Below are 25,540 nucleotides of genomic sequence, written 5' to 3'. Positions count from 1 at the left end.
AACTTTAGATAACCACAAGGAAGAAAAGCAACTTGTCCAACTTGACAAAAAGCAAATTTACCTATAATCTCACTGTGCTATCCTATGAGCTCACCAACTTGATATTTGGGGCAGGAGGAGAGTACTGTATTTGGTATTTTGCTTTTCGTTACTATTTTCTGAGCATTTTTCTGTGTTGCTAATAGTTTTCAAAAATAAGTTTTTAGTAGCCATGAATATAACAGGCTATATACAAACAATGTTAATGTTTTTATTATTTTTGACAAACTTTATGATTATAAATTGAATTTATATACATAAATCTTTATGTAAATTTATGTACATAAATTTTTATCTGCATATCTGATTATATAATTAGGAGAAGGTACATAAAGTGGAATTACTTGGTGTATATGTGTGTATATTTTATGATACTGGATGTATGTTGCAAAATAGGCCTATACAAATGTTACATTTTCTTACTATTATTATAGTATTGTTACTGTTGTAACAGTATGGGACATTAAGTAGACTTACAACCTCAGCCCAAACTGCACCTTGGTGTTATTTTAAATTACATATCTGTATACTGGTAAGGTCGATGTTTTAAAATAGGTTTAGTATACACTTACCTTTCCTTAGTGAATTCCTTGTCATTTGCTCTTTCTCCTTGTTTCCTCTTAAGCCATAAGAATTTTTCTTTTGATATATGAGATATTTTCTGTATGAAACATATATCTGTTGCAGATTTTCCAAATGGTCATTTATACTTATGCTTTTATGATAATTTACATTTGAGAGTGTTCTTATGCATTCAATCTTATTGATATTTTGGGGGTGGTGATTGCTTCTATTCCTCTTATTCTTAAAAAAACTTCTTCATCAGTAAAATATTTCTTATATTCTTCTAGTTTATTTTTTTAAATAATTTTATTTTTTATTTAGTTCTTTAATCTTTGTGTAGCTAATTCTGGTGCGGTGAGGGTTAATTTGAGCCTTTTCCAAGTTGTTTATTTTCTCACTACCATTTGTTAATAAAATAATCTGTGCTTTTCCATGTAGGTTTGTGATACTTTTTCATTTGTTAAATTTACACACACACACACACACGGGTCCATTTCAGAGGTTGCATTAATCTGAAAAATTCTGTTTTTAAGATTGGTAGTAGTTGGGGTCGGGGGTGATGGTTCCTGTACTTTTTGTCCCAGGTGTTACAAAATTACAGTAATTCTTGGTATTGTCTTGATGGAACGGGGGAAAGCGGCGGTGCGGAGGCACTTAGGACCCAGGGGAAAGCCAGGCTTGGTATAGAAGGACAGAGTCTCCGGCGCACACGCCTCCTACCAAAATCACAGCCCCGTGGAGCCGGGGCTCTCATTCACAGCTTTCTAGAGAAATCTGAGCCCGAACCTGCCAGAATAGGGGATCTCACCCACTCAGCTCAGCAGCGAGGACACCTGCAGAAACACATTCCTAAAGCAAGGCTGAGCGGCTCTGTGAAGGTATTTGTTGCCTTTTTTCTCCCTTCTGTATTTGCAGCGCCTCCCCACCTTTCCCCCCAGCTCTTGCGATGCCATGGCTGCGGCGTTTCAGCACTTCGGTGCGTGGACAGCTCCCATCTGCAATCCCTCCGCACTCCATCCTTCCCGCACCCCACTTTCCACGCCTTCGCGGTCCATCCTCCTCCTCCCGGCGCCCGTTCAGCCTGCGCTCCCTTACACCATCAGCACCCCCATCTCTCCACCATCACCGTCATGATCTCCACCATCACCAGCGCCGTAACTACAGTCCACACAACTGTGTCTTGTCACTTAGACAAAGCCCGAGGTCCTCAGGGTAGAGCAAAAGAACCCAAGTTTTCAGGCGCAGGAAGGAAAGTTCAGGTGTACGACACCCTTGAAAACAAAGAGACGCCTGCTTGAGAGAAAGGGAAAGTGAAGCCAGGACAGAGAGAGACCCTGAACAGGGGGACAGATGGGGCACTTGCCAGACACCAGCAGTTAGCCAGCTGCCTTTCAGCAGATTAGGGGCTGTTTTAGTTAGTTCAGCAAATTAACATGGCCTGGGGTATAGTGTTATTCCAGCAAAACAGATATGTAAGCTCAATCTGTGTTTCTGGTTTTTCCAATGGAGAATCACCAGGAAGCAGGGTGGGGGTGACTGATGACTCATATTCACCCACACGCCAATTTGCCTTCCTAAGCGTTTATTACAGAAACTCTGGAATTAAGTTTTTTACTGAAATGTTTTGTAAAATGGAGACCCCCAAAGATGAACTCTGTGGCCAGAGTAAAAATTAAAATGTTGATGATGATAACCTAACAAATGTGGCTCTCATTGGAAAGTGCTATTTGTTCCAGGGTCTCTTCCTGTCTAGTTATTTCATTTCGGTTTTCCAACCTTAAACCTCTCTTTGAGGCAGAGAAGATAGATCCCTTGGCCAAAAGGCCAAAGTAGTAATGATATTCAGAGCAGATGGCCTGTCTTTGTTCATCACTAGTCAAGGACTGACTCGGATTTGGAAGGCGAGATTTTTGTGTGCTTTCTCAGTAATCAGGCGATAACACCATTTTCCCATAATAGTAAAGGGTAATAGAGTGCAAAAATTGAAAAGGCATTTTATGTAACTATGTTCTGCTGGGCTCTGCTTTTAGAGTGCTATCATTTTCTATCTCAGCTGAAGGGAAGTTGGAACATCTTTCAAATATCCGGAAGGTCCAAACCCAAGTGATAGCACCTCTTTAATTTATCCAGGATCATCTCTTTTATAAGAGTTAACAAACATCAGAAAATAAGAACTTGAGCCTGTCAGAAATGAAAATCTTTCAATGAATACCCATTTAATCAATTATTACTGAAGAGCAAAGTATTGGGTGGGTTTTTTTGTTTGCAAATTATTTTTCATAAAAATAACAAAATAACATCTTAATTAAAAATGAAATGGATCATGTTTTCATATGAAAATAATGTCTTAATTAAACAATTAAGTTTAAACCAGAGCACAGAGAAGGCTTATTTAAAAATCACTCTTGTACATTTATTCTGCTTTCCTTAAAAAAAAAAAAGAGTCAATGAAGCAAGTTTTGTCTAAACTGGCTTGCTCATTTTGTCAAAAATAAAGCTAGTCAAAAACAAGTATCTTCTGGAAGAAGTTTTGAGGAAAAATTCACACCAAATACTCTTCTGGAATGAAGAAGAGTAGATTTTGTCAAAAGGTACTTGCCGCTATTAATTACATAAATACTGGCATAATTCAATTTGCCTCTAAAATTCACTCACTTTTGAACTCAAACTAAAAAAACTCGTGAAAATATTTGGTGAAATATTTGCTCATTTATATACTGTCTTTAGATTGGTAATATCCACAGTAAAAAAAGACCCCTCACATCCCAAAGAAACAAGATTCTTAATATACCCTTATCTGTTTGCAAAGAATGGTTCATCCCAGATAATTTTTTAAAGTGTACATATTGCCTGTTCTAGCTGCTTCAAAACAGAAACTCAGGCCAGGAATCCAGTGCCTCTAATGCTGCTGCCTTCCTGTGCTTAATACAATTTCCTGAGGTTGGGGAAAATTCAAAACAATGCTGCTTCAGTGAGATTTACAGGCATCTGTCTCAGAAGTGATGCCTTTCTCTGATGAAATATTATGCTAGGCTTATTAATTTTTATAGAGTGCTCCTATCCTGGCTGCTTCTTTTATTCTTTCTTCTATTAAGGGCTATTTCACTTTTTTCATATTTTCAGTAACATAACATTCTCATTTTTATAATGGATTTAAAGGTGAACAGAAGACATATTTTCCATCACAGTGGCATCATACATTTTTGTAGACATGTTCACAAAGGGCACATCCTTTTGGAATCATGGAGTGCAAAGCTGGTAAATTTTTATTTCCCAAACGGGGGACTCAGGAACTCTTCAGAGCTAGTGGTGTCTTCTCACTTTTGCAAGCTTTACAAAAAGACACCTTATTAACCCTGAGAAGTCTATTCATGACTTTACACACACTTCCTCAAAGCAGAGTCATCCTTAGTAAATGGATTCAGACTTATTTGGATCTTCTCTCCTTTCCTGTTACATAGTTACTGAGATAGGAGGTAACATAGCAAAACAAATATAAAAACTACGAAGTTTGGTCCCATGTAGTCAGCCCAGAAATACCCCTCAACATTGCCAAGAGAGATCTTTTCCTACATTACACCCTTCTCCCAAATTTTGATAATTTTGATCGTTGTTCATTTTATCCAGATTTCAGTGCAATAAATTTGTTTCAGGAGAAGATCCACAATGTGAATTGCTGCAAGTCTGTAACCCCCTAACATCAATCCCAAGTGTTGTATCTCTCTAGATAGAACCATGCTTACCTTTCTAGCCAAGTTTGTCTTAGCTAAAGCGAAGTTTGTCTTTGGTTTGATTCTTCATGGATGTGGAAATCAACTGGACACTCACCTTCCCTCAAACACCTTTCATTTATTCAGTTAATAAGTTCATTATTGTTCACTACCTCTGCTCCCCTTCACAGCCCTTTATCATCTCTTCTCTGGCCAGGTGCTCTCCCTTTTCATGGACATGTTTCGGTATGAGAAAGTTTTCTGTGTAGGCAGCTAACTTTCTATGAGCCTTTCTTCTTCCTGATTTCTGAGCCAGCAGGAATTTTCCCCATATGTGTTTTAAGATGATTGCTCTTGTCTTCTGGACCCTTTTAACCACATCTCCAATTTATTGATATTATGTAAGCCAACTTTCTCCACCTCTTCTCCTTAAAATCACATCATGTCAATTCAGCTTCTGTTATTGGTCAAATGTCTTGCCTAAAGCTCCATACCTTTATATGTCTTAAGTTACATAGTGTATTCAGTGTTCATTATGTTGTAGTTTGGGAGGAAGGGAAGTCCTGGGCCTGGGAATGGCGGAAGGGCTCCCATCATAGGTTTTATGAGTAAGAGAACTCTAGTCTGATGTGTGATCAAAATAACACAAAATAAACAAAACATGAGATTCTCCTCTTTTTCTCTCTCTTCCTTCTTTTTCTCCCTTCCTTTCTCTTAGCATTTCTTGCTTACCCCACTCCTTTCTTTCTTCATTGTTTTCTGTTTACATATAGAGCACACAAGCACATGTACAATTAATGGAGTGAGCGATCTGACAAACTTTTATGAGCATTGGTATTCCAAAAGGAGTGAGACACTGGATGTGCTTTTAGTCTCCTGTTGGACACAGTAGCACTGTTTTTCACAGACAGGGTGAGCTTGACCTCACAGGTAATTAACCTACCTTCTCAATCCTTTTGATTCACTGCAAATCCTCTTGAGCAGTGCTTCCCAAACAAGGTACATACAAATTGCCTGGGAATTCTGGTACCCGTTCAGCAGGTCTAGGTGGGTACTGACATCCTGTATTCCCAATAAGCTCCTGGGTCCTGCTGATGCTGCTGATCCATGGACCACACTTTGAGAAGTAAAGACAACAAACAATTTCCTTCTTTTTAAACATTTCCACCTTAATATCTGATTAACAAATAATGGCACTCATACTAAAACAAAACAAGAACCATCCTGGGATCTAAGACAATAACAGCTTAGAAATTATAACTGTAGTTGAGGAGAAAGTTATACAAATAACCCCTTTCTTCCCACCTCACCCTTATGCACCTTGTTGTGTTCTATGTTGACCTCAAAGTTTCTTAACTTTAATTCCTGTGGCCAACATCATCTGCCTAATCACATCTAGAAGGGTCCCAGTCACATAGAATGCTGGGGAAAACAGAGAGGAAAAGAAAGCAAGTGGCTTTAGTGGCCATCTTTGGGTGAACCCTGCCTTTCTTACATTTTTCCAGATCCTCTTCCTCTAAAGAGTCTATTCTTAGAGAAATACCCTCTTCCCTTGATGAGAGAAAAGTCACATGTTTGTTTGTTTTTTCCTTTCCCTCCTGCTGATACTCCTAAGAAGCACAACTAAAATTAAATTTTAAATTGGGGCATTGACTGCCAGTGACTTCTTATGGGGATAGTTTAATAGCATAGAAAAAGTTCTAGTCTAATTTTCTACATCTTAATACATTTTTCCCTGTAGATTGTCTTTATTTAACATACAGTGAGGTATAAGGTAAACACTACTTCAACTAAATACCCTTCTACAGTGAAGAGGCAGAAAAACCCCATGCCTTCTTTACAAGTTGTCTTTTCCATCAACTCCTTGAATTATTTTTCCCAAAGCAAACTAAAAGAATAAAAGTCGTATAGCTTGTTCTAGAACAAAGGTCACAATCGTCTGTCAAAAGGTCCATCTTCAGCGTCCCAGACTACTCTAATTCTGACCTGGCATTTATTTTGGGTACAAGTTCCCAGTGTCTCTACTCTGATGGAACTCATTCCAATTTACTCTTAATCTTTCTTGTGGGCAAGAGCAAATGGGAGAAGATGACTGTGTGCTTAGTTGCTATTTTAAAGGGTGCCAATGGAGTCAACACAATGAATATTTATATGGCAAGGGTAAGCCCTGGGCTAAGATTGAGCTAAAGGTGATGGACATTTGACCGTGAGCCAGGGACTAAATTCTGGTCACACTGTACTTTCAGATGATTAAAGGTCTCCCTTTTATCCTTCTAGACTTCTCTCCCTGCCCCTGGTATAAGTAGTTCATAACTGCAAGTTGGGTAATGTTTGAGAGAACATTGATGGACTAGGAACCATTCTGTTACTCCCAGGATTTATGTTCTTTTGCCAGTACTTATGCAGAGAAGTCATACAAGCCCTAATGGTCAGTTTCAAATTCATCATTTGGAAAAAAGACTCTTTTCTATTTAGCACCAAAGAATATTATAATCAGCCAGCCTGTAAGATTAAATGTAGGTGCCACTGGCAGTAAGGGAGCTTATCATCGTTCGGAAAAGATTTCAAATACAGTTGTACTTAAAAAAAAAAGATTTTTGCTCACTGTGATTTTCAATTTTTGTCTAGATGTATCAGCAGCATCTATTTTTATTTCATTCAGTATAAAAATTCCTTTCAGCATTCCTAGGGGAAAAACATAGTTAAAAATTTTGAAGTGAGATTTTAGAAAGGTGAAGAGTCATTGGGGTTAACTTAATTCAATATTCATTTAAAATCTGGAAACATAATTTTCACACCTACTAATGAATGAGGTAGTTGATTAGACTTTCATGTGGAAAGTTTTATCTCTGAGATTCATTTTTCATTTTTTTCTCATAAAAACAAATGTGGGTATAGTTTCTCACTTATATTAATTTAAATTTATGTGTACATAGAAGGATTCTTTGTATTACCAAGAACATCCCAATGCAATAAATATTTGAAGTATTTTCATTATTTATTGATGTTCTTATATTTCCAACAGTATCTAGGCTTCATAGATTTTATCTTTCTGGTCGTGACAACAATATACTCTTTCCTCCCCAGATCTGGCCAACTTTACAACATCCTTTAAATGATCTTCCTTAGGACTGGTGGGGTGTGGGTGTGTGCCTGTTGTGTGAGTGAGTCATTGTGAGGGCACAAGTGGTGTAGAGAAATCACCTACACTGAGTGGCAGGGCAAGGTCATTGATAGAACATGGGCTTTATGTCAGGTGGACTGAGGTGTGAATCTTCATTCTTCTAGCTATAATTAACCTATCTGAACCTCAGATTTATCCTCTCATATAATAATTAACAACCCGGCTTTAAAGGTTGGTGTGGAGATGAGATCATAGAACATCAAAGCTGTAGGCACATAATAAGTACTCAACAAATATTTGTTTCCTCACGCCCCGAGTTTTTAACATTAGTTTATTATCTGACTTAAGACCAGTGCTTAGTTGTTCTAAGACTCAGTATCTTTTTATTTACCTGGAAAGAACAAAATTATGGTATCAACAAGATTACAGTAAGTGTAAAATGGAGCTTTTAATTTCCAAAGCACTTTTACCTACATCAGTTCACATGGTCCTCAGCATCTCCTAAAGAATTCTTTTTCTTCTACTTCTTGCAGTATCACTGTAACAATGAAGTAAGACAATCGGTGTAAAATGCTTTGAGATAATACATACACATGTACATAGTCTGTAGACAAGGTCTGGTTATTGGCTTATATTTAATGTGTGTTTCTGAAGATAATGAAATAAATGAAAGTAATAAATTATAAAATAACCAAAATCAATTTTATTTCAATTATTTTGCTTTCTGAAATGACTTTTCCACCTGGATTCTTTAGTTCATAAATACTAGGATATATGTTTATAGGCGTGTGTGTGTGTGTGTGTGTGTGCGCGCGCGCGCGCGTGCGCTGAATTTTGCATAAGGGAATACACAAATAGATCTTTTCTAATGGAAACTTGAGAGGAAGTGAGAATCTTAAATCTATGGATGCCATGATTTCAAATGTCATGATACAAAGATTCTTCTTTTCTCTCTCTCATACAAAATACTACTACTTAAATGTGTAGTTTATTAGAAAAAACATGCGTTAGAAGTGGAAGTTAGCTCCTATGTTGGGCTCCCTAGGGCACATGGTGAGTTACTCTCCATGTATCTGTAACAATGTCTAAAAAAAGAATCATTTGGGACCCAAACAGCAATGGGAAAGGTGGTTTCTGAGGCCGACATGCATCTATCTCAAGTACCCTTTTTGATTATCAAGCACATTTCAGTCCCCGGATCATGATTTGCACTCTGCTAGGCATGGCAAAATATCAATCCTTCAAATAGAATGGTAAGATCTTTGATCTGGCATTTTAGCCAAGGGAAAATACATAAAGGAAGAGCAAAAGTTTGCGACAGCTGGAAAAGGCATCGACAGCTAGATTTTTTAAACAGCTTTAGTCATCTTCTGGCGAAGAAACAAGGACAACACTAGACTTCTGTAAGGTATGGTATTAGGCTACCGAAGAATGTCTGTCAACTCCTTCAGCACATTTAGGCTTATAGAGTGGTAAATCTAGAAGGAATTTTAGTAAAGGACAGTAGGGTTCTGAGAGGGAAGGTGACTCACTGAAGGTCACACAGCTCTTAAGTAGTAAATATTAGAACCTCTTTGCTACACATAAGAGGCAGAACAGCGCAGTAGAAAAGAGCATGGGACTGGAGAAAGATTACTTGGTCTTGAACCCAATATCTGCCAGCTAGTAGCTGTGTAACCTTGGGAAACTCATTTTACCTCTCTATGCCTCAGTTCCCTCACCTGAAAAATGCAGACAATAATATACTCTTCTCATACAGTTCTAAAGATTAAAGAATGTAATATATAAATAGAGAGTATTAAGTGCCTGGGACATAATAACTACAGTTATAATAAATTGGAAATTAAAGCTCTTGTTAGTATTCATACCCCTAGGACAGAAGACGACTCCTACTTCATGTGATACCAAGTCCAATGTATCCCTTTATACTTGTTTGACAAATTTAGAAAAGTTGAATGAGAACCAAGTCCTTCACGTGAACAGAAGATGACAGTCAAGTGAAATGCTACGTCCTGGAGAACGTTCTTGAACGGCATAGCATCTTTAACCTTAAATATTATCAATTGAAGTTGTTCTTTAAGTAGCAGTTTATTCAGAGATCTGAAGTGAAGGATTTGCCTTTAATGGAAAATATCTGTTTCATCCTGAGTATGAAACCCAGCGACCCTAGCTTGGGTTCTCTCCCCAGAAGCTTCTACTGTATGCTGAGGACAGAATGAAGATGTAGATTGAAGCAAATTTATTTCAGTTATTATAGATTGGAGGCATAGCTATGTGTGGAAGCAGGCCATGAAGAATGCAACCTCCGCTCTCTCCTTGAACCCATAGTAATTTATTTCAGAAACATTGTAGAGTTCCCTGAACTATAAGGTGTTTAACTTGCTCCCAGACCCTTTAAGTCTTCTGAAGGGGACAAGCTATTGCTATGACTTGTCTAGACGTCCTGTGCCATGGCTTGGAACAGGGACCATCACCGAGAATGCTTCACCAGAGGCATCCAACAGAATGGGAAGCAACTCACTCATTGAAACAATGTTTTGACTACCTTCTTTATGCATTTACTCTCTATATTTTTCGGGCACCTATGCCCCAGTAGACACTGTGTTAGGTGCTGAGGATAGATGGTGAGCGTAACAAAGGTGCTCCGCCCATGGAGCTGACACTCTTTGTGCCAGGCCCTGTACTGGGGATACACAGATGAGCGGGATCCAGCTCTTCTCCACAAAGAGTTCCGAGGAAAAAGCGGGGGAAGAAAATGGCAGTGAAATGATGCGGTCAGGGCTGTGAGGCTACCAGTGACCTGTGAAGGTCAGGGGGGCTTCCTAGAGAAAGCGATGTCCAAGATGACTCCTGAAGGGCAAAGAGGAGTTCGTCAGTGGTTATTCTTTGCCAAGGTCCTGAGAAGTGAGGAGAAATGTCAAGTGACTCTGTGTGGCTACTTGGCCAGATGGTGAATCTGGAGAGAGATAGGCACCACACGGCGAAGGGTCTCAAAAACCTTATTACATAGTTTTATACTTTATCCTAGGACAATTGGACAATTCAAGGAATGACATGAGCAGATTTCAATTACAATACAGAGAATGGACGAGAGAAGGGCAAGTTTGGCAGCAAAGGTGCCATAGGGAGAATGTTGCAGGGCTAAATAGACAGTGTGAGATTGGATGGAAAAGATGGGCAGATTTAAGAAATATTATGGAAGTAATTGTCTGGAAGTGGGCAATAAGGGAGAGAGTGGAATAATAGTGGACTCCCAGGTTTTTAGAATGGAAGCTGCACAGAAGGTGACATTAGTCACTAAGGGATGGAGGTGGAAGGACAAATTCAAGATGAGGAATGATGGTTAGTTCAGGTTTAAGCATATGGAGTCTGTGGTGTGTAGAAGATGTGTCTGTGAGGTTGCTGAAAAGGCAGTTGGACATGTAGCCTGGAGACCGAGAAAGAGCTATAGACTGAAGTTATATTACATGTAGGCGGTCACATCTTGGGGCAAGGTCCTGGAAACGCCCAGTAAAGTGTTCACAGAAAGCGAAGAGGGAGCAGGGATCAACACGGCTAAAAGAAAAATCACGGTGTCTGGAGTTAGAGAAAGAGAGTGGGAGAATGGGGGGGAGAGAGTTTTAAGAAGGATGAAGTCAGCAATATAAAATATTGATAGGGGTCACCCATAAAGAGTACTGAAATTTGTCTATTGGATATAGGAACAAAAATATCATCACTAGTAGGGTGACCATCTTTCTGGGTTTGCTTAGAATTGTCCCAGTTTATAGCTATTGTGCTAGCATTATTATTATTATTAGCACCCCCTCATGTCTAAATTTGGATAATAAATTATATGATCTTCCTGGCCAGTTCGTTGGTGGGAATAGTAAGGACATATTGCTGTGAGTGTAGGGGTGAACTAGAAAAGGAGACATCAAACAAGGGAATTTTCTGAACGGCTTTTGTAAGGCTACTAGACAGGGAATTTTAACATCAGACGGGTGTTGAACGAGATGGGTTTGGCAGTTTCTTCCAATCCTGGGAATAGTTCGTAGCATAGTTTTCCATTTACAATCCTAAGTCCTTAAAATTAGTGAAGCTCAAGACTTTATTCTATTTCTTGTTTTTGCACATTGCAGAGCTAGATGCCGTTTTCTTACAAACTGTTTTACAAAGCCAACATTTTACACATCGAATTTCTATTACTCCCTCATCTTGACAATGAATACCAGTTACTTTAACTATTCTTCATCTCCCCTATACCACAATATAAAACAGAAATGTGTGAGTTGACTGTCTCCCTTAAGAACTAACTGGTCATTCTAAATTAAGCAGAAGAATAATTTTGTCTTTTACATTATTTTGTATGATAAAGCATTACCAATAATAACTAAGTTGGGAATAAATATTCTTCCTCTGATTGCAGATACTGTCGACCTAGGAAAGCTAGGAAAAAAATATGCCTTCAAGTTCATTTACACCTAGTATGTCTTCTGATTTTTAGAACTTCCAGATCATACCAAACAAATATCTGAAGGCATTAAAATATGAATTTATATTTAAAATGAGGAAGATGTAAATAATATAGATGTCCTTCTGTATACCGTTTAGGTGTAGACATCTTAAGAGCTACGTATGAGGAGATTAAAACAATCATCATAAGTAAAATAATATCTCCGAACAACAGGAAAGTTATGTAAATGGGAGGATTTTTAAGCCTGTGTGGATATTGGGTCAGCAGGAAAGCAATCAGGAGTTTCAAATCCCTTTGCCTTTCCTACAGAAGACTAACAAAGGCAAATAATAAAGCCGCTTGTAAGACACGTGAGCATCCTTTCTCATTGCTGTTGAATTTGATTATTGAAGGTCAGGCTTCCAGCCAGGAGGCTGCCCCCCTCCCCCTCCCCCCAGCTGTTGTCAGCTCAGTTTTGAGTAATTAGGTACCTGTGGGGTTAGGATAGAGTGACCTTTAACAGTCCCTTTTTATTGTTAAGATGCAAATAACTGCCTTTGAAAAAGGTGGGGGAGGGGGCATTTCTGTGAAAGGTACTTCTCTTTGAGAAAAGAGGCTAATGGGGAGGCTAATAAATTGTCCAGCAGCCCTAATTTCTCTGCCACATCTAGGCCTGTGAACAGCCCCATAAAGCATGCTGTAACAGAGAAGGATCTTTCTTCTTAGTGTTTCTTAAAGTACTTAATAAAAGAGCGATCTATTACTAATCGGACCATACACTATTATGGTAACTAGTCAGTGTGACTAGAAAGTTCCAAATATTTGCATATTATGCATTCAGGAGGTCAACAATAAAATTATCCCAATTACACCATTTTAACGATAATTTAGCCTTTATTCTTTGGATACCTAATCTAATCAAACCCACAGCACAATACCGCCTTTTTTTTTTTCTTAAATCTAAGTTCCAATTAATTTGCCCAGATTTTCTTTGTATCATCACTGTTTTGTCTCTCTTGTGTGCATTTGTTTTGCAGTAAGAAATGGTCTCGTTTTTGCCTCCTTTCTGGATGGCCACCACCGCATAGGACCTGAATGTCCTACTGCTTTCTAAGAACAGAAAGAAGGCCTTCGATTTGTCTGTTTCAGTGGCAGCTTGGTAGCAGAAAAACTGTTGAATGGGCCCCGATTTCAGCAGACCATCGGGTGAATGGGACCAGTCTCCCTTCTTCCAAAATATCAGCAATTAAGCACTTGGAAAGGAGATTTGGCCAAGATGACCCATTTACAGGCCGGACTCAGTCCAGAGACTATAGAGAAAGCTCGCCTGGAACTGAATGAAAACCCAGATGTTTTACATCAGGATATCCAGCAAGTCAGGGACATGATCATCACCAGGCCTGACATTGGATTTTTGCGCACAGATGATGCCTTCATCCTAAGATTTCTCCGAGCCAGGAAGTTTCACCAAGCAGATGCCTTTAGACTCCTGGCCCAGTACTTTCAGTACCGCCAGCTACACCTGGACATGTTCAAAAACTTCAAGGCTGATGATCCTGGCATTAAGAGGGCTCTCATCGATGGGTTCCCCGGAGTGCTGGAAAGCCGAGATCACTACGGCAGGAAGATTCTTCTGCTGTTTGCGGCCAATTGGGACCAGAGTAGGTAAATGTAGATAGTGTCTTTCCTTGGTTTTTCCTTTTTATAAGCATACGTACTGCATGTTTAGGGTCGTATGGCTTTCATTAAAAAAAAAAAATGTGTGACTAACGAGCTTTTCTTTAAAAAAAAATATGTATATATAGTTTCCCCTCTCCGACCCCAAAGGAAGTTTTAAGGCCACAGGATTACTGTCATCAAATGCAATTCCAGATTCACAGCAGTGTTTTGGAACAATAGAATCGTAGTGTTAGAATGGCAAGACGCCTTAGAAATCAGTATTATGTTCATCAGAGTGGGTCATTTATTTTAATAAAATTGAAAGCTGGTCTTCTAGAAGAACCATATATTCTGCCTTTAGTGTTCTCATCTTTAACAGCAAAAACAACAAAAATGGATTCAGTAGATGGCTTTAAATCAAGTGTTTTCATCACGTAAATAATTTCTTGGATCCTCTCCATGACTTTAATATCCTGTATTTCTTCGGAGTGCCAGACCTCTCTACCCAAGTGCATCTCTCCCTGAAAATCCTGTAAAGAGCCGCAAACTCAGCATGGCTCAAATCGAACGCACCATCTTTCCCACTAGACCTGCTTTTCCAGCCTTCCAGTCTCCCCACCCAGAAATCCGGGTGTCGTCCGTGACTGCTTCTTGCCTTTGCTCCTCACATCCGATTAATTGCCAAGGCCCACGCCTTTCTTCTGAAAAGTCTCAAATCTCGTCACTTCTCTTTGCTCCCCTTGTCACTGCCTTGGTTTAGGTTCTCTTCATTTGTCCCTTGAGTTTCTGCAACAGACTTGTCACGGGCACCCCTGCCTCAGATCTAATCTTTCTCGAGCCATTCTAGTCCATACTGTAGCTGGAGTGACCCTTCCAAAATTCTGTGATGTCGCTCTGCTGATGAAAATTCTTCCATGACCTGCGAAGCCTTCAAGGTAAAGTCAGGTCCTTTGCAATCCATCTTGTACATCTCCTGTCTCCTGCTGTACTTCATCCTCTGGCCTTTGCGGTCTCTGGTCCAGCTGGAAGGAAGTATAAGCCTTGCTTTGAATGGCTGAGGTTTTACCATGCCTCCAAGCCTTTGGACTTGCCTCCACAAGCACCTAAAGGAGAGAACCACCACTTCTTATCCCAGTTCCAACCACCCTGGACCCAATCTGCCCTACCATTTATACTCATCTTCCTGCTTCTTCACTCTATAGTCTTCATCTACTGCCAGCCCCAACCCTTTTTAGTTAAGTGCCCTTCTTTTGTTCATATTTCCATCAACCTATTTGCAAGAGGAGTGTAAGAACCACTGTTAGTACAGCTATTATTTTGGAATACTTACCTCATACGCTGTTAAGCATTTATGTATATTGTCTCATTTAACCCCATGAGAACTTTCCACAAAAGGTATTATTATTATCCCTAGTTCACATTTGGTGACACAAGACTTTGAGAAATTAAGTAGCTCGCTCAATGTCACAGAACCAGTGAAATGGGGAGTGGACCCCCCAGCAGTCTGACTGGAGAACGAGTTGTCTCAACCCGGTGTTACTACAATCGTGTGTTTACTTGTATACCCTTTCTTACCTCTCCACCCAAGCCTGCAAGTTCCACGAGGTCAGGAAACTGCCTGTTTCGTGTCTTTCATATCTTTTTGGCACAGGGCACACTATCCAACAAATGTTGAATGAGAAAGAATGCATGTATCACTCTCCAAAAATTCACCTGTGGCTTTAGTTTTCACAGAGGTATAATCGTTGAAATTTTTATGGTAGCTGGGGAGACGCAGGTTTGACTTTCAAAATAAACCAAATAATTCCTCCCCAGTATAATTAAAAGGAATTTGTAGGGTGGCCCTTTATTACTTCCTATCATTCCTCCTCCTCTTAAAAATGATAATATTGTAAACTAAGTAATCACTGGCTATTTTCTGGTTGATAAATTGTGATAGCACAACTTAATCCTGAAAAGGTATTTCAGTGTCTTAACTCTATGAGTCTAGAGTTTGGTCAGCTCTGCATCCAGGCGAGAATGCCTCTCTACGTTTCTGCTCTGTTAACACAAGGTCCCTGCCAGAAAAGAGTCCACTGTGCAATCCAATGTCCTTCAGTGTGCAAGCATACGAACAGCTAACTCCCATCTGCCATCAGAGAATTCCTTCTGAGACACACAAACCATCAACACAGGGCATCCGTCTTATACCAGAGAAAACAGCCATCCTTTTGAGAATGGCATGTTAACATGTTGAATTTTGGAACAGGACAATTTTGATGATTCTGGAGAATAATCGTGCTGACTTCGTTTGTTCTTAGTTGTTGTAAGTATTCTAGAACTTCCATCTGTTTAGATGCTAAGTAGTGATTTATCCATAAAAATACATCAGAGCAAAATATCTTATTTTGTATTAGCATTCAGCCCATGTATATCACAAAATGTGTTAAGAAATAATAACAAATAATAATAGTAAAAAGAAACGAGTCTCCAAGAGAATAATCCAAATGTTTATGACCACAATAACCTTGAACAAGTTACTTCACTTCTCTGTTCCTCAGTTTCCTCAAGTGTAAAATAAGAAGCTCAAGTTAGGTAATCCCTGAGACACCTTCAGCTCTAATGGCTCATGAACGTGGAGTTCATTCAGCCTGATCCTATGGATGGATGGATAGGGATTTTAAAATTCACTTTATAGCTTCCTAATTCACTAGGCTTTTTGAAGTAACCTCTCTCTCTTTTTTCCCTCCCACCCTCGCCCCTAGCCTACAAAGGCTGAGTCTACTTGAGACGATTTTTTTTTTCCAAACTCTACAATACCATTTGTTCCAAATATTTTGGTTTCAACAGGAAGGTAAATGATCAGGCTATCCCAGTGACAACCAAAGATCATTAGAAACAAACAAACCTCAGTTGGAACCCGGCAAGTGACATGTGCTTTATTGCTTATATGACCTCGGACAAACAACCTCTCTGAGACTGTTTTCTCATCTGTAAGGTGGGGACGTCTAGCTAATAATATAGTTGGGACGACCAAATGAAAGATGCACTTAAGGAACACAGCTCGTTGTTTGGCACATGGTAAGCACTCAACAAATATGAGCTTCTGGTATTATTGTTAATATTATCAAACATCCCACTACAAAAAGAACGGAGCACAGAGAGTAGATAAATACAGATAGAGACAGGAGTACAACACTCGAGAATGAAAGTGGGCCAGTGGGTGCGGTCTGCCTGTATGGCCATCCTAAGTACTTCTTTGTTTTCTCCCCGGACACATTCCCTGTCGCACAGACCCAGATTAAATGAGGCCCAAAAGGCCCGGAAGGGTTGGCACAGCTTTGCAAAATGATTACTTCACTCTCATTGGGTCCCTAAGATGACTGGGAAGTGATTTGAATATCTCCTGTGAAAGGTTTGCTGAGATTAAGATGGTTATTAATATTTATTAAAACCGTGTAAATCTCATTCATCTAAACCCAGATGCCACAAACAAAAGCGCAGAAAGGTGACCGGTAGGAAGCGCTGTCCTCCAGAGGCGGGGCTCCCTGGGCCTGGGTGAGGGTGTCAGCTGGAGTGCGGGGGCGCTGGGCTCCTGGAACACACACTGGCCTCCTCCAGAAATCAGGCCTCAGCAGAGAGCTTTGTGGTTTCTGTATTTTCTGAGGCTACCAGGCCGAAGTGAGATGAATTAGATGAAATCAGCACTCACATATTTATTCATAAAATGAAGCTGGCCCTTTCTGGGTCATCAGAGGTCACCTTTCAGCCCACCTGCTTGGTAAGTAATGGAGACCTGGGGGGGCACCACTGCTCAATGAGCCTTTTGATCTGTCTCACCTAGACTCTGTTTCCCCCTTAAGATCTGATAAAAAGGAAATCCATTTCTTGTTTCTTTCTGGGCTGCATACTCGTACCTGGTCATACAGCCTGATTTGCCCGTGAATGCCCTTCCTACAGAGGGAAATGTGATCATAAAGGAGCATGTCTGGTTTTCTTGGATTTTACTCAGCTACAAAGGAGTTAAGTTTGGTCAAGTTATTTTACTTTCTGGAGTCTCCATTCATCAAGTGGAAATGGGTATAATATCTGGCATGTGGAGCTGTTGCAAGGATTAACCCCAATTGCCCTGCTTGATGGTGTCCAAGATGTGGAATAGAACAGTGATTAAATGCACTCAGAAACTCCGAAGCCAGACAGCTGGCTTCATATCCCAACTGTCTCCTAATCAGCCATGTGATTCTGAGCAAGTTGCTTAAATTCTTATTACACTGTTTCTCACCTGTAAAGTGGGGCTGATGATGATCATAGATTAACATTAGTTGGTGTTCCACAAATGGCAGTTGTTTCTTAAGAAAAAAAGAAAAATTCCAGTCTAGCAAATATCTAGGCTACTGGGTCACAAGATGTACTTTCCAAATCCAAATAGCAGGATTTGAACCATTACTAACTTTCCTCCACCTGGAAAGGTATAAAGGATGCAGTTGAGTCCCCAAGCCACCATGCTCCAAAGTGCTTTAGGGAAGCTCAGTCATGACTGCGAGGCTCTGAGAAATGACCTGGTCTTAGTGCCCCTCTCTATTGTTGTTTATTACATTCTCAGGCTATGAGAAAGATATTTGGGAAGGAAGGTCCAGATAATAAAAGCCCCATGATAAACTACCATAATATCCATGTGTAAACCAGCTGGTCCCCAGGGAAAAGCAATTGGAAATGCAATGCCAATCATAATATATAAATGACACTTGACCTTCTTTTGTCAGTGTATTGTTTATTTCTCAAAATTAAGAACACTCAGAAATCCGCAAACAGGTTGAAAATTAGTTGGTCCTTTCAGGAAGCTGGGGCACCTGAAGGAAGAGCTAAGTTAGGGTAATTGAGTAGAGCAAAAAGGGGGCTAATGGACCATTTCATTACTACCTTCATGCTTATAGAGTTATTGTAAGAAGGCAATGAATCTTGTAGACTGTCTTTCCCCACCGTACATAACAAGGGCTGAAGGTTTGGATCAAAGCACAACCAACTGGATGGAAGATTAGGGAATCTGAGCTGAGACCTCAGACCCAGGGCCAGCATGAGGGTGAGGGATGGGGCCATTTGCCTGGGGTGTAACATTTAAGGGGGGCACTAAAGCACTCAGTGATCAAAATAAATAATTTTGTCATAAAATATTTTTATAGTTCTAATATTTATTTATGTATTTATTTATTTATTTATTTAGAGAAAAAGAGAGCATGAGCTGGGGAGGGGCAGAAGGAGAGGGAGAGAAAATGTTAAGCAGGCTCCATTCCAGCACGGAGCCCAACGCAGGGCTTGATCTCACTGCTGTGAGATCATGACCTGAGCAGAAATCAACAGTTGGACGCTTAACTGACTGAGCCACCCAGGTGCCCCTGTCAGAAAATATTTTAAAATCAAAATTAATGCCAAAAAATCCATGATGAACAAAATGTCAAAATTTAAAAGAAGGAAGGATGAGATCATTAATTTTTCCTTGTGCCTCAGGCTCCCAATATGTCTTGGCAAAGCACTGCTCAGGCCAATCAGATTTCACAAGAGAAAAGCCTTAAGTTGGCTCCTAGTCAATTGTATTACAGCACATAATACTGAATATCTGTATACTATACAGCTGCACAGAACCTTATGATTCCCAAGCGTTTCCGTGTATGTTTTCTGATTTAATGCTCATTAACCATTTGGGGAGTTTTAGTACCACTAAGGGACAGATGACAAGAGATCGGAGGAGGAGAAGATCCTTTCTAACCAAGGAACTGAATGATTCATCAATGGAAAAACTTAGACTCAAAGCTTGTAATTCCAAGCTCCAGAGACATCTGGAGCCAATTGTTCAGCCCCTGAGTGACTAGTTATTCCAAAACATGCACAGAGCTTCTGAAAGTCTGTAAGTGGATTTCCTGGAGGTGGGTACGTGTGTAGATGAGTGCAGTGAGTCACAGTGGACAGGATCAGCACGTTAGTGGCAGTGATTCTCAAAAGGAGCACAATGGCCATTCAGAGCTGCTCAGTTCTTAACGCATAGGGCTGTCGAGCATTGTGGAATGTTTTGTATCCCCTCTCCCAGGCACTGTGGCAACTGAAAAGGTTACCTTCATGTTTCTAAAGCCCTTAGGGGGGCTGGTGTCCACTTTGAGAACCCCTGATGGAGAGTGTCTAGAAATGTCCTAACACCAATGTCAATAACTACCATTTGTTAAGCACCTTTATGCCAAGTTATTATTTATACCAAGTTATACATTAAGTATATGTGTATATATATATATATATACATATATATGTATATATATGTATATATATATACTTATGTGTCTGTATATATATATATATAATATATATATATATATATATATATATACACACACATTTTTTTCCCTAATCCTTTCCACAGACCCACAAGGATCTATATGGTGTATAGATAATATATAACAGAGACAGAATTCTTCCCTGTTTTGTCTGAACATAAAGGCTGTGCTTTTCTGCTAAGCCTTAGCTGTGGCCTCATTTCTACTCTGACCTCAAAAGTTTCCAGAGCCTCTTACAATCAAAATCTGAATCACTCGTATGTTATTAAGTGTTACTCGTATGTTACTACAGTGTGGCTCCAGGGCCCAAATTCAAGGTGTTTCACAACTTCTCCTCAGTTCCCTCTTCTAGCCAAGAGACACTGGGAGGTTCAGGGTAAACAATAAAGCCATTCCTTGTGCATGCGTTCTAATGGGGCTCCAAAGGTGAGGAACGTGCTTTAGAGGCTGGGAGCACCAGAAGTTGAGATGATTCTGGAGGCTCAATGTCAAGGGCCTGCCTAGTCCCTAATATGAGGGAAAGGAAGTGGAGAAGGACTTACCACTTCAGATTGAGCAAATACAAAAGCAGTTGGGGTGCTGACCAATAGACAAGAGTTGTCGTTCTTCCATGGGATGAATCCAAGGCTCGTTCATTCCTTCATGTACTCGGTAAACATCCTGAACTACTGCAGTGGTCCAGCCCTGTGCGGGTTCCTGAGGGCCCACAGGAAGCACTCCTGTTCTGAGCTCCCGCTCCCAGAATGGCTCCTCACACCAGTTTCCCCTGAGTCCCTCTAAGCATTAAATGACAGGAAGATGAATGTTAGTAAGGTGCTTGACCTTCTCGCCTTCCCAAGTCTGAAAGCAAGGACGCTGTCATATTTACTTTATCATGTAGAAAACAACCTGGCATCTGTCTGTTCTTAGGGACAGGTGCTTTTCCACTCACTGTTTTGTTCTGGGAAGGTGTTCAGCCGCTCCTCGTCCCCTGATGCCAGGCAGTAATTTATTTGATGGATATGCTGGAGATAGAAGCTCCTTCAAACGTCACTGCTTATTGCTGACCTGTGGCAACCTCCAAAGGGCTGACGTGGCAAATGTCCTACAGCTCTGTGGTGTGATTTGGCAGTGGGAGATGAACAGTAAGTAGGTTCTTTCTTCTGATTAAAACCCTGAGGCAGTAGGAGGGATATAACTCTTCAAACTATAAATAAGCCAGTTGATTGAGGTTCACCTTTAGCTTTTGGAAGAGCATAAAAGAGCTTTTTATAAGTAGCAGGGGGTCTACGCCTCTTTCAGTTTGACTGTGCTCAGTATAAGAACTTGTGGCACAAAAGGGGACAAATTTCTAATGTATCCATGCCGAGTATTGGTGAGGTGAGAGGAGATGGGGCAGGCCAAGTGGGTTTTATGTTTCTCACCAGGGCCAGGAAGTCACCCTCCTCCCCAGATCCCAAAGCCTCTTGAGAGCAGCTCAAGAAAAATATTCACTGTCTGTTCTTCCTACAGATACGTTCCTGGAATTGCTCTGGTTGTGATCAGCTTTTCAATTGTTATGAGCTTGGAAATGAGCAAAAATGAACAGAGGGGAGTTATTACAGCCACAAAATCAAACTTGCTTACCAAGTGTTTACCATGTGGCAGACAGTCGTGCTGTTACATAGGCACTATTAATATCCATATTTCGCAGATGATGAAATTAAGGATCAGCGAGGTTAGGTAACCTATCCCAGGCCACACAGCTTAGGTGGTAAGTGGCGAAAACAAGCAGGATCTCAAACCTCATTCATTTGCCATACTTGGGGGCCACTAAGTCAGACATTCGGGGGGCGGTTCCCAGTGAGGTCTCAGTAAGCAAGCAAGCTAACACCAGTCACTTCAAGGTCTCAGACAACTTGAAAAGGATGGCATAGCTCAATAGGCAAATCCTGTTGCCACAGATTCCAATCTCACAAAATCTAGGCAAATTAAGTGTTGAAAATCTTATCCACTAATTATTTAGCCCTAATTATTTGACAATGGTAACAGTGATGACAACTTTGAGTATCTTTTTTTTTTTTTTTAATTCCAGCTCCCCAAAGGAATCTGGTTATTCCTTGGAATATGTTACCAAAAGGGGTGTCAATATGAGCCTGACTTAAGATAGTGATTGGAGGCCCTCCCCATACCTTGCATTAAAACAAGTATCCACACGGACTTTCAATTGGCTCACAGAACCCCAGCTCTGCAGCCTGCTAGTGACCCTGGTGCCATATGTAATTCTTCTAACGCGTAGTTTCCTCTTTGTCTGGTAATGATCACATGTACTTTGCAGGGCTCTGAGGATTAAGTAAGTTGCTAGATCAGTAAGGGGTCTGGCACATAGGGAGCCATTTATTTCCTTTCTTAACTGTAATCCAAGTGGTTTTTCCACTTTTATCTCTCTATCTAATCCAGAGTCTAAAATGCCCAAGATATGATTCCTTATTCTGTTAAAAGCTGTTATAAAATAGACTATATCTCTGTTATGTGCTCCTAAAAAGCTGGTGATTGATGAGAGGATGGAGTTGGGAGAGTTTATGTTGCTTCCTCGCCCTGCTGGACGAGTATATGGCTTGTCATGTGGGTCAGCCAAACGGTTCTTCAAATATTTCTTTTAAATCCCCTTCATCCTCCACAAAACTCCTTATCAGACATTCTCCAGCATTTCCATGACCATTCCACTTGGTCCAGGGCTCAGCTGCTTTCTGCCCGCAGTCTCCATCCCCTTTCGATTGCGTTCAGGCCCTTGGAAGCTTGCCTGTTAGAAGCCATCTCCCACAGGGCTTGAACAGGGTCTTTGTTCTGAGATAACGTAGCAGCGTATGCCCCTGCCTAACTGGGTGGCTGGCCCTCCGAGACATGGCAGATGTCTTATGGCTCCCGCAACATGTTACAAAAGCAGGGCAGCTTTGCAGTGAGAAGGGGCTACAGGGACCAGGAAAGCAAGCTTTTATTGACAGCATATCTTTCCAGGCCAGCCGTTCTTCCCAAACTCACACTTAAAAGCCCAGGAGTTTCAAAGACACGACCCTCATTACCTTGTAGATAAAAAACTGTCCTCCAATGGCTAGAAATCTAAGGGCCTAAGAATAACTTCCTGCTCCTCAGCGCATGGCCTGGATAAAGCAGCCAGCACCGTGAGCTTGCTCTCAATTACTTGACTTGAAATCATGCTGCTATGGGGGCATGCCCTGCGTCTGTTCTTGTAAAGGCCAGTGTCAGTAAAGGAGGGCACGGAGAAAGGGCAAGTTTTAAGCATGATGTTGCCTCTATGCTGTGTTCACTGTTGATTTTCTCATGAGCATAGCTGACTTCTTGAAAGAGTATATCGCAAGAGATGGGACCTTTTCCTGTACAACGCGAAGCTCTTCTGGGTGACTAACTGCTTTCCCCAGTTCTCAATAAACCAGGAAGCATCTTCTGATCCCTTTTACAAGGAGGATACTGTAGAAGGAAGCCCCTTGGCATCTGCCCAGACTTCAATCCCCCAATCCCTGAGCCCCGAAACTCAGCTCTTTAGGAAGCCACCAGCTCTCCTGCCCTTTAAATATGGTTCCTAGGTAATCGCTCCTGAGCGGTGATATACAGATCCTTAAGCAGCTGCTGGAATGATTAAATGCCTGCGCTTCCCTGAGGTTGTAAATCAGGCTCAGAAGCCATTTATTGTGAGTGTACTATAAAGCAGTAGAAGTTATTGCTACTATACTGCAAAATGTAACATTGGACAGGAAAATAAAGAGAGGGTAAATTTTGTGTGAAGGCTTTAAAGTGATGTGTTGTTTTTTCTTTGCACATTCTCTTTCTGTTCCTCGTCATTTTTCTCTTCTCCTTGCCTCTAATTCTTCCCTATCTCCAGTTGTCCCTGCTGGATTAATTTCAAATATGGCACTCCCACAGATAGCACCCAGTGCCTTTCTGGAATAGACAATGTTCATATTAGTAACGCTCCCAGGCTTCAAGCACCTCCTTATGCTGCACTATTAATTTAATCCTCACAACAATTTATGAAGGAGATATTATTATTCTTATTTTAAAAATATTTTTTATGTTTATTTATTTGTGTGTGCGTGCGTATGTGTGTGTGTGTGTGTGAGAGAGAGAGAGAGAGAGAGAATCTGAAGCCAGCTTCAGGCTCTGAGCTGTCAGCACAGAGCCGAACGCAGGGCTTGAACTCTCAAACCATGAGATCATGACCTGAGCTGAAGTCGGGCGCGTAACCGACGGAGCCACCCAGGCACCCCAATTATTCTTATTTTAAATAGAAGCTATTTAATCTGGACAAAATCACAAGGCTGGCTAATGGTTCGATCCCAAATATTTCTCTTTCCCTTTCTTCATGATGCCTCTTGGGTCTGCTCTTGGGGAATGTGTCACTGAATCTCTGCTCACAATTTGTTGTAAAATCCCTGCTTGGAGTCTTTAATGGCTCCTTAATAAAGTTGATTCAGTCCCTTCGCCACACATTGTGCCAAACAAAACCTTAAGAATTTGGCATCACTTTCCATATCCAAAGAATATCCTCTGCTTGAGTCAAACGGATCTCCCTCCCCTCCCCTCCTCCTCCCAGGTTCAGCCCAGCCCTTCCCAACCTTTGCTTATGTACTTCCTCCTACTCAGTCTCTATTCCTCTAATGAGGGGAGCATGGGCCCTCCAGGAGCACAGAGAAGAGGCATTGCAGAGGCATTATCTGAGTCGAAGGAGAAGTAAGATTAAACAGGTCGAAGGAAGGGAACTTGAGGGAGGCTGTTTGAGACAAAAAGAACACACTCTGCAGGGATCCAGGGTGAGAGAGTCTGCCCCGCTGGGAGAGCTTCAGATGGTTGCATTGAGCATAGAATGTAAGGGTTCACATGAGGAGAAATGAGGCTGAGGAGGTAGGCTGAGGCCAGGAATTATCCTTGCTTGCCGTAAGGAACTTGGGCTTTAAGTTTAAGAACAAACCAAGTCCTACTCATCTTTCAAAGCTCATATTCATGCTAAGAAGCTTTGTCCCTGGCTGGGGCAGCACTGATCTTTCCTTTGTTCTTCCCTGAATGCCTGTCACACTAATCTTTGCTGCACACTTTTTCATGCTTTGGGGAAGCTCCTGGAGGCACAATGCTGGTTTTTTGTTTTTTGGGTTTTTTGGTTTTTTTTTTTTTGGTTTTTTGGTTTTATTTTTTTCCTTTTTTGTAGCCATAGGTAGAGAGTAGGGCTCAATGGAGTCCCCTCAACTGACTTTTGGGGAGAAATTTGGAACAATGGAAAGCCCAGACACAGAGGCTCTTTCTAGACTCTTCCCAATGACAATAATCTTGTTGAGGGACTGGAGTTGGGTGCAGCTGAGCTTGAGAAGGAGGGAGGAAAAGACTCGGGTGCTCTGTCTACCCCTTGCCCAGGGATTCTCAGCATGACATAAGGGAGACTGAGTGTTTTAGAAGCATCAGGAGCAACCCAGGCCCAGAATCGGAGCCAATATTGTGGATTCCACAGTGGCTCCATCCACTGTGTGACTTGAGCTCAGGTACCAACTGTCTAATAATGACGTGGAGTACACGACGACCATCATTTTCTCTCATCTCTCAAATTCTATATTCTATCTGTGTCATCGTGCATAAGACAAAATTAAGAAAATACTTTACATATGGAAACCTTCACTGTCCAGGGCGCTACCTTCTGTATAGAGGTCAGGAAGCGGAACCTGATTCCCTGCCTCCTTCTCAGTGA

At 40.9% G+C, this 25,540-nt stretch overlaps 1 protein-coding gene across 1 annotated transcript in view; it reads left to right on the top strand.

The window, feature by feature from the left end:
* Window positions 1-1,293: 1,293 nt before the first annotated feature.
* Window positions 1,294-25,540, top strand: part of CLVS1 (clavesin 1) — a 171,407-nt gene continuing 147,160 nt past the window's right edge. Inside the window, exons 1-2 of the mRNA XM_015070921.3 lie at window positions 1,294-1,481; window positions 12,910-13,537. Coding sequence (XP_014926407.1) covers window positions 13,083-13,537 — 455 coding nt within the window. The 5' untranslated portion in view covers window positions 1,294-1,481; window positions 12,910-13,082. The remainder of the gene's footprint in view (window positions 1,482-12,909; window positions 13,538-25,540) is intronic.

Source organism: Acinonyx jubatus, chromosome F2 (genome assembly GCF_027475565.1).
Source record: "Acinonyx jubatus isolate Ajub_Pintada_27869175 chromosome F2, VMU_Ajub_asm_v1.0, whole genome shotgun sequence".
NCBI classification, from domain to species: Eukaryota; Metazoa; Chordata; class Mammalia; order Carnivora; family Felidae; genus Acinonyx; species Acinonyx jubatus.
The sequence above is the reverse complement of the archived record's forward strand: the minus strand, read 5'-3'. Positions and strand labels throughout refer to the sequence as shown.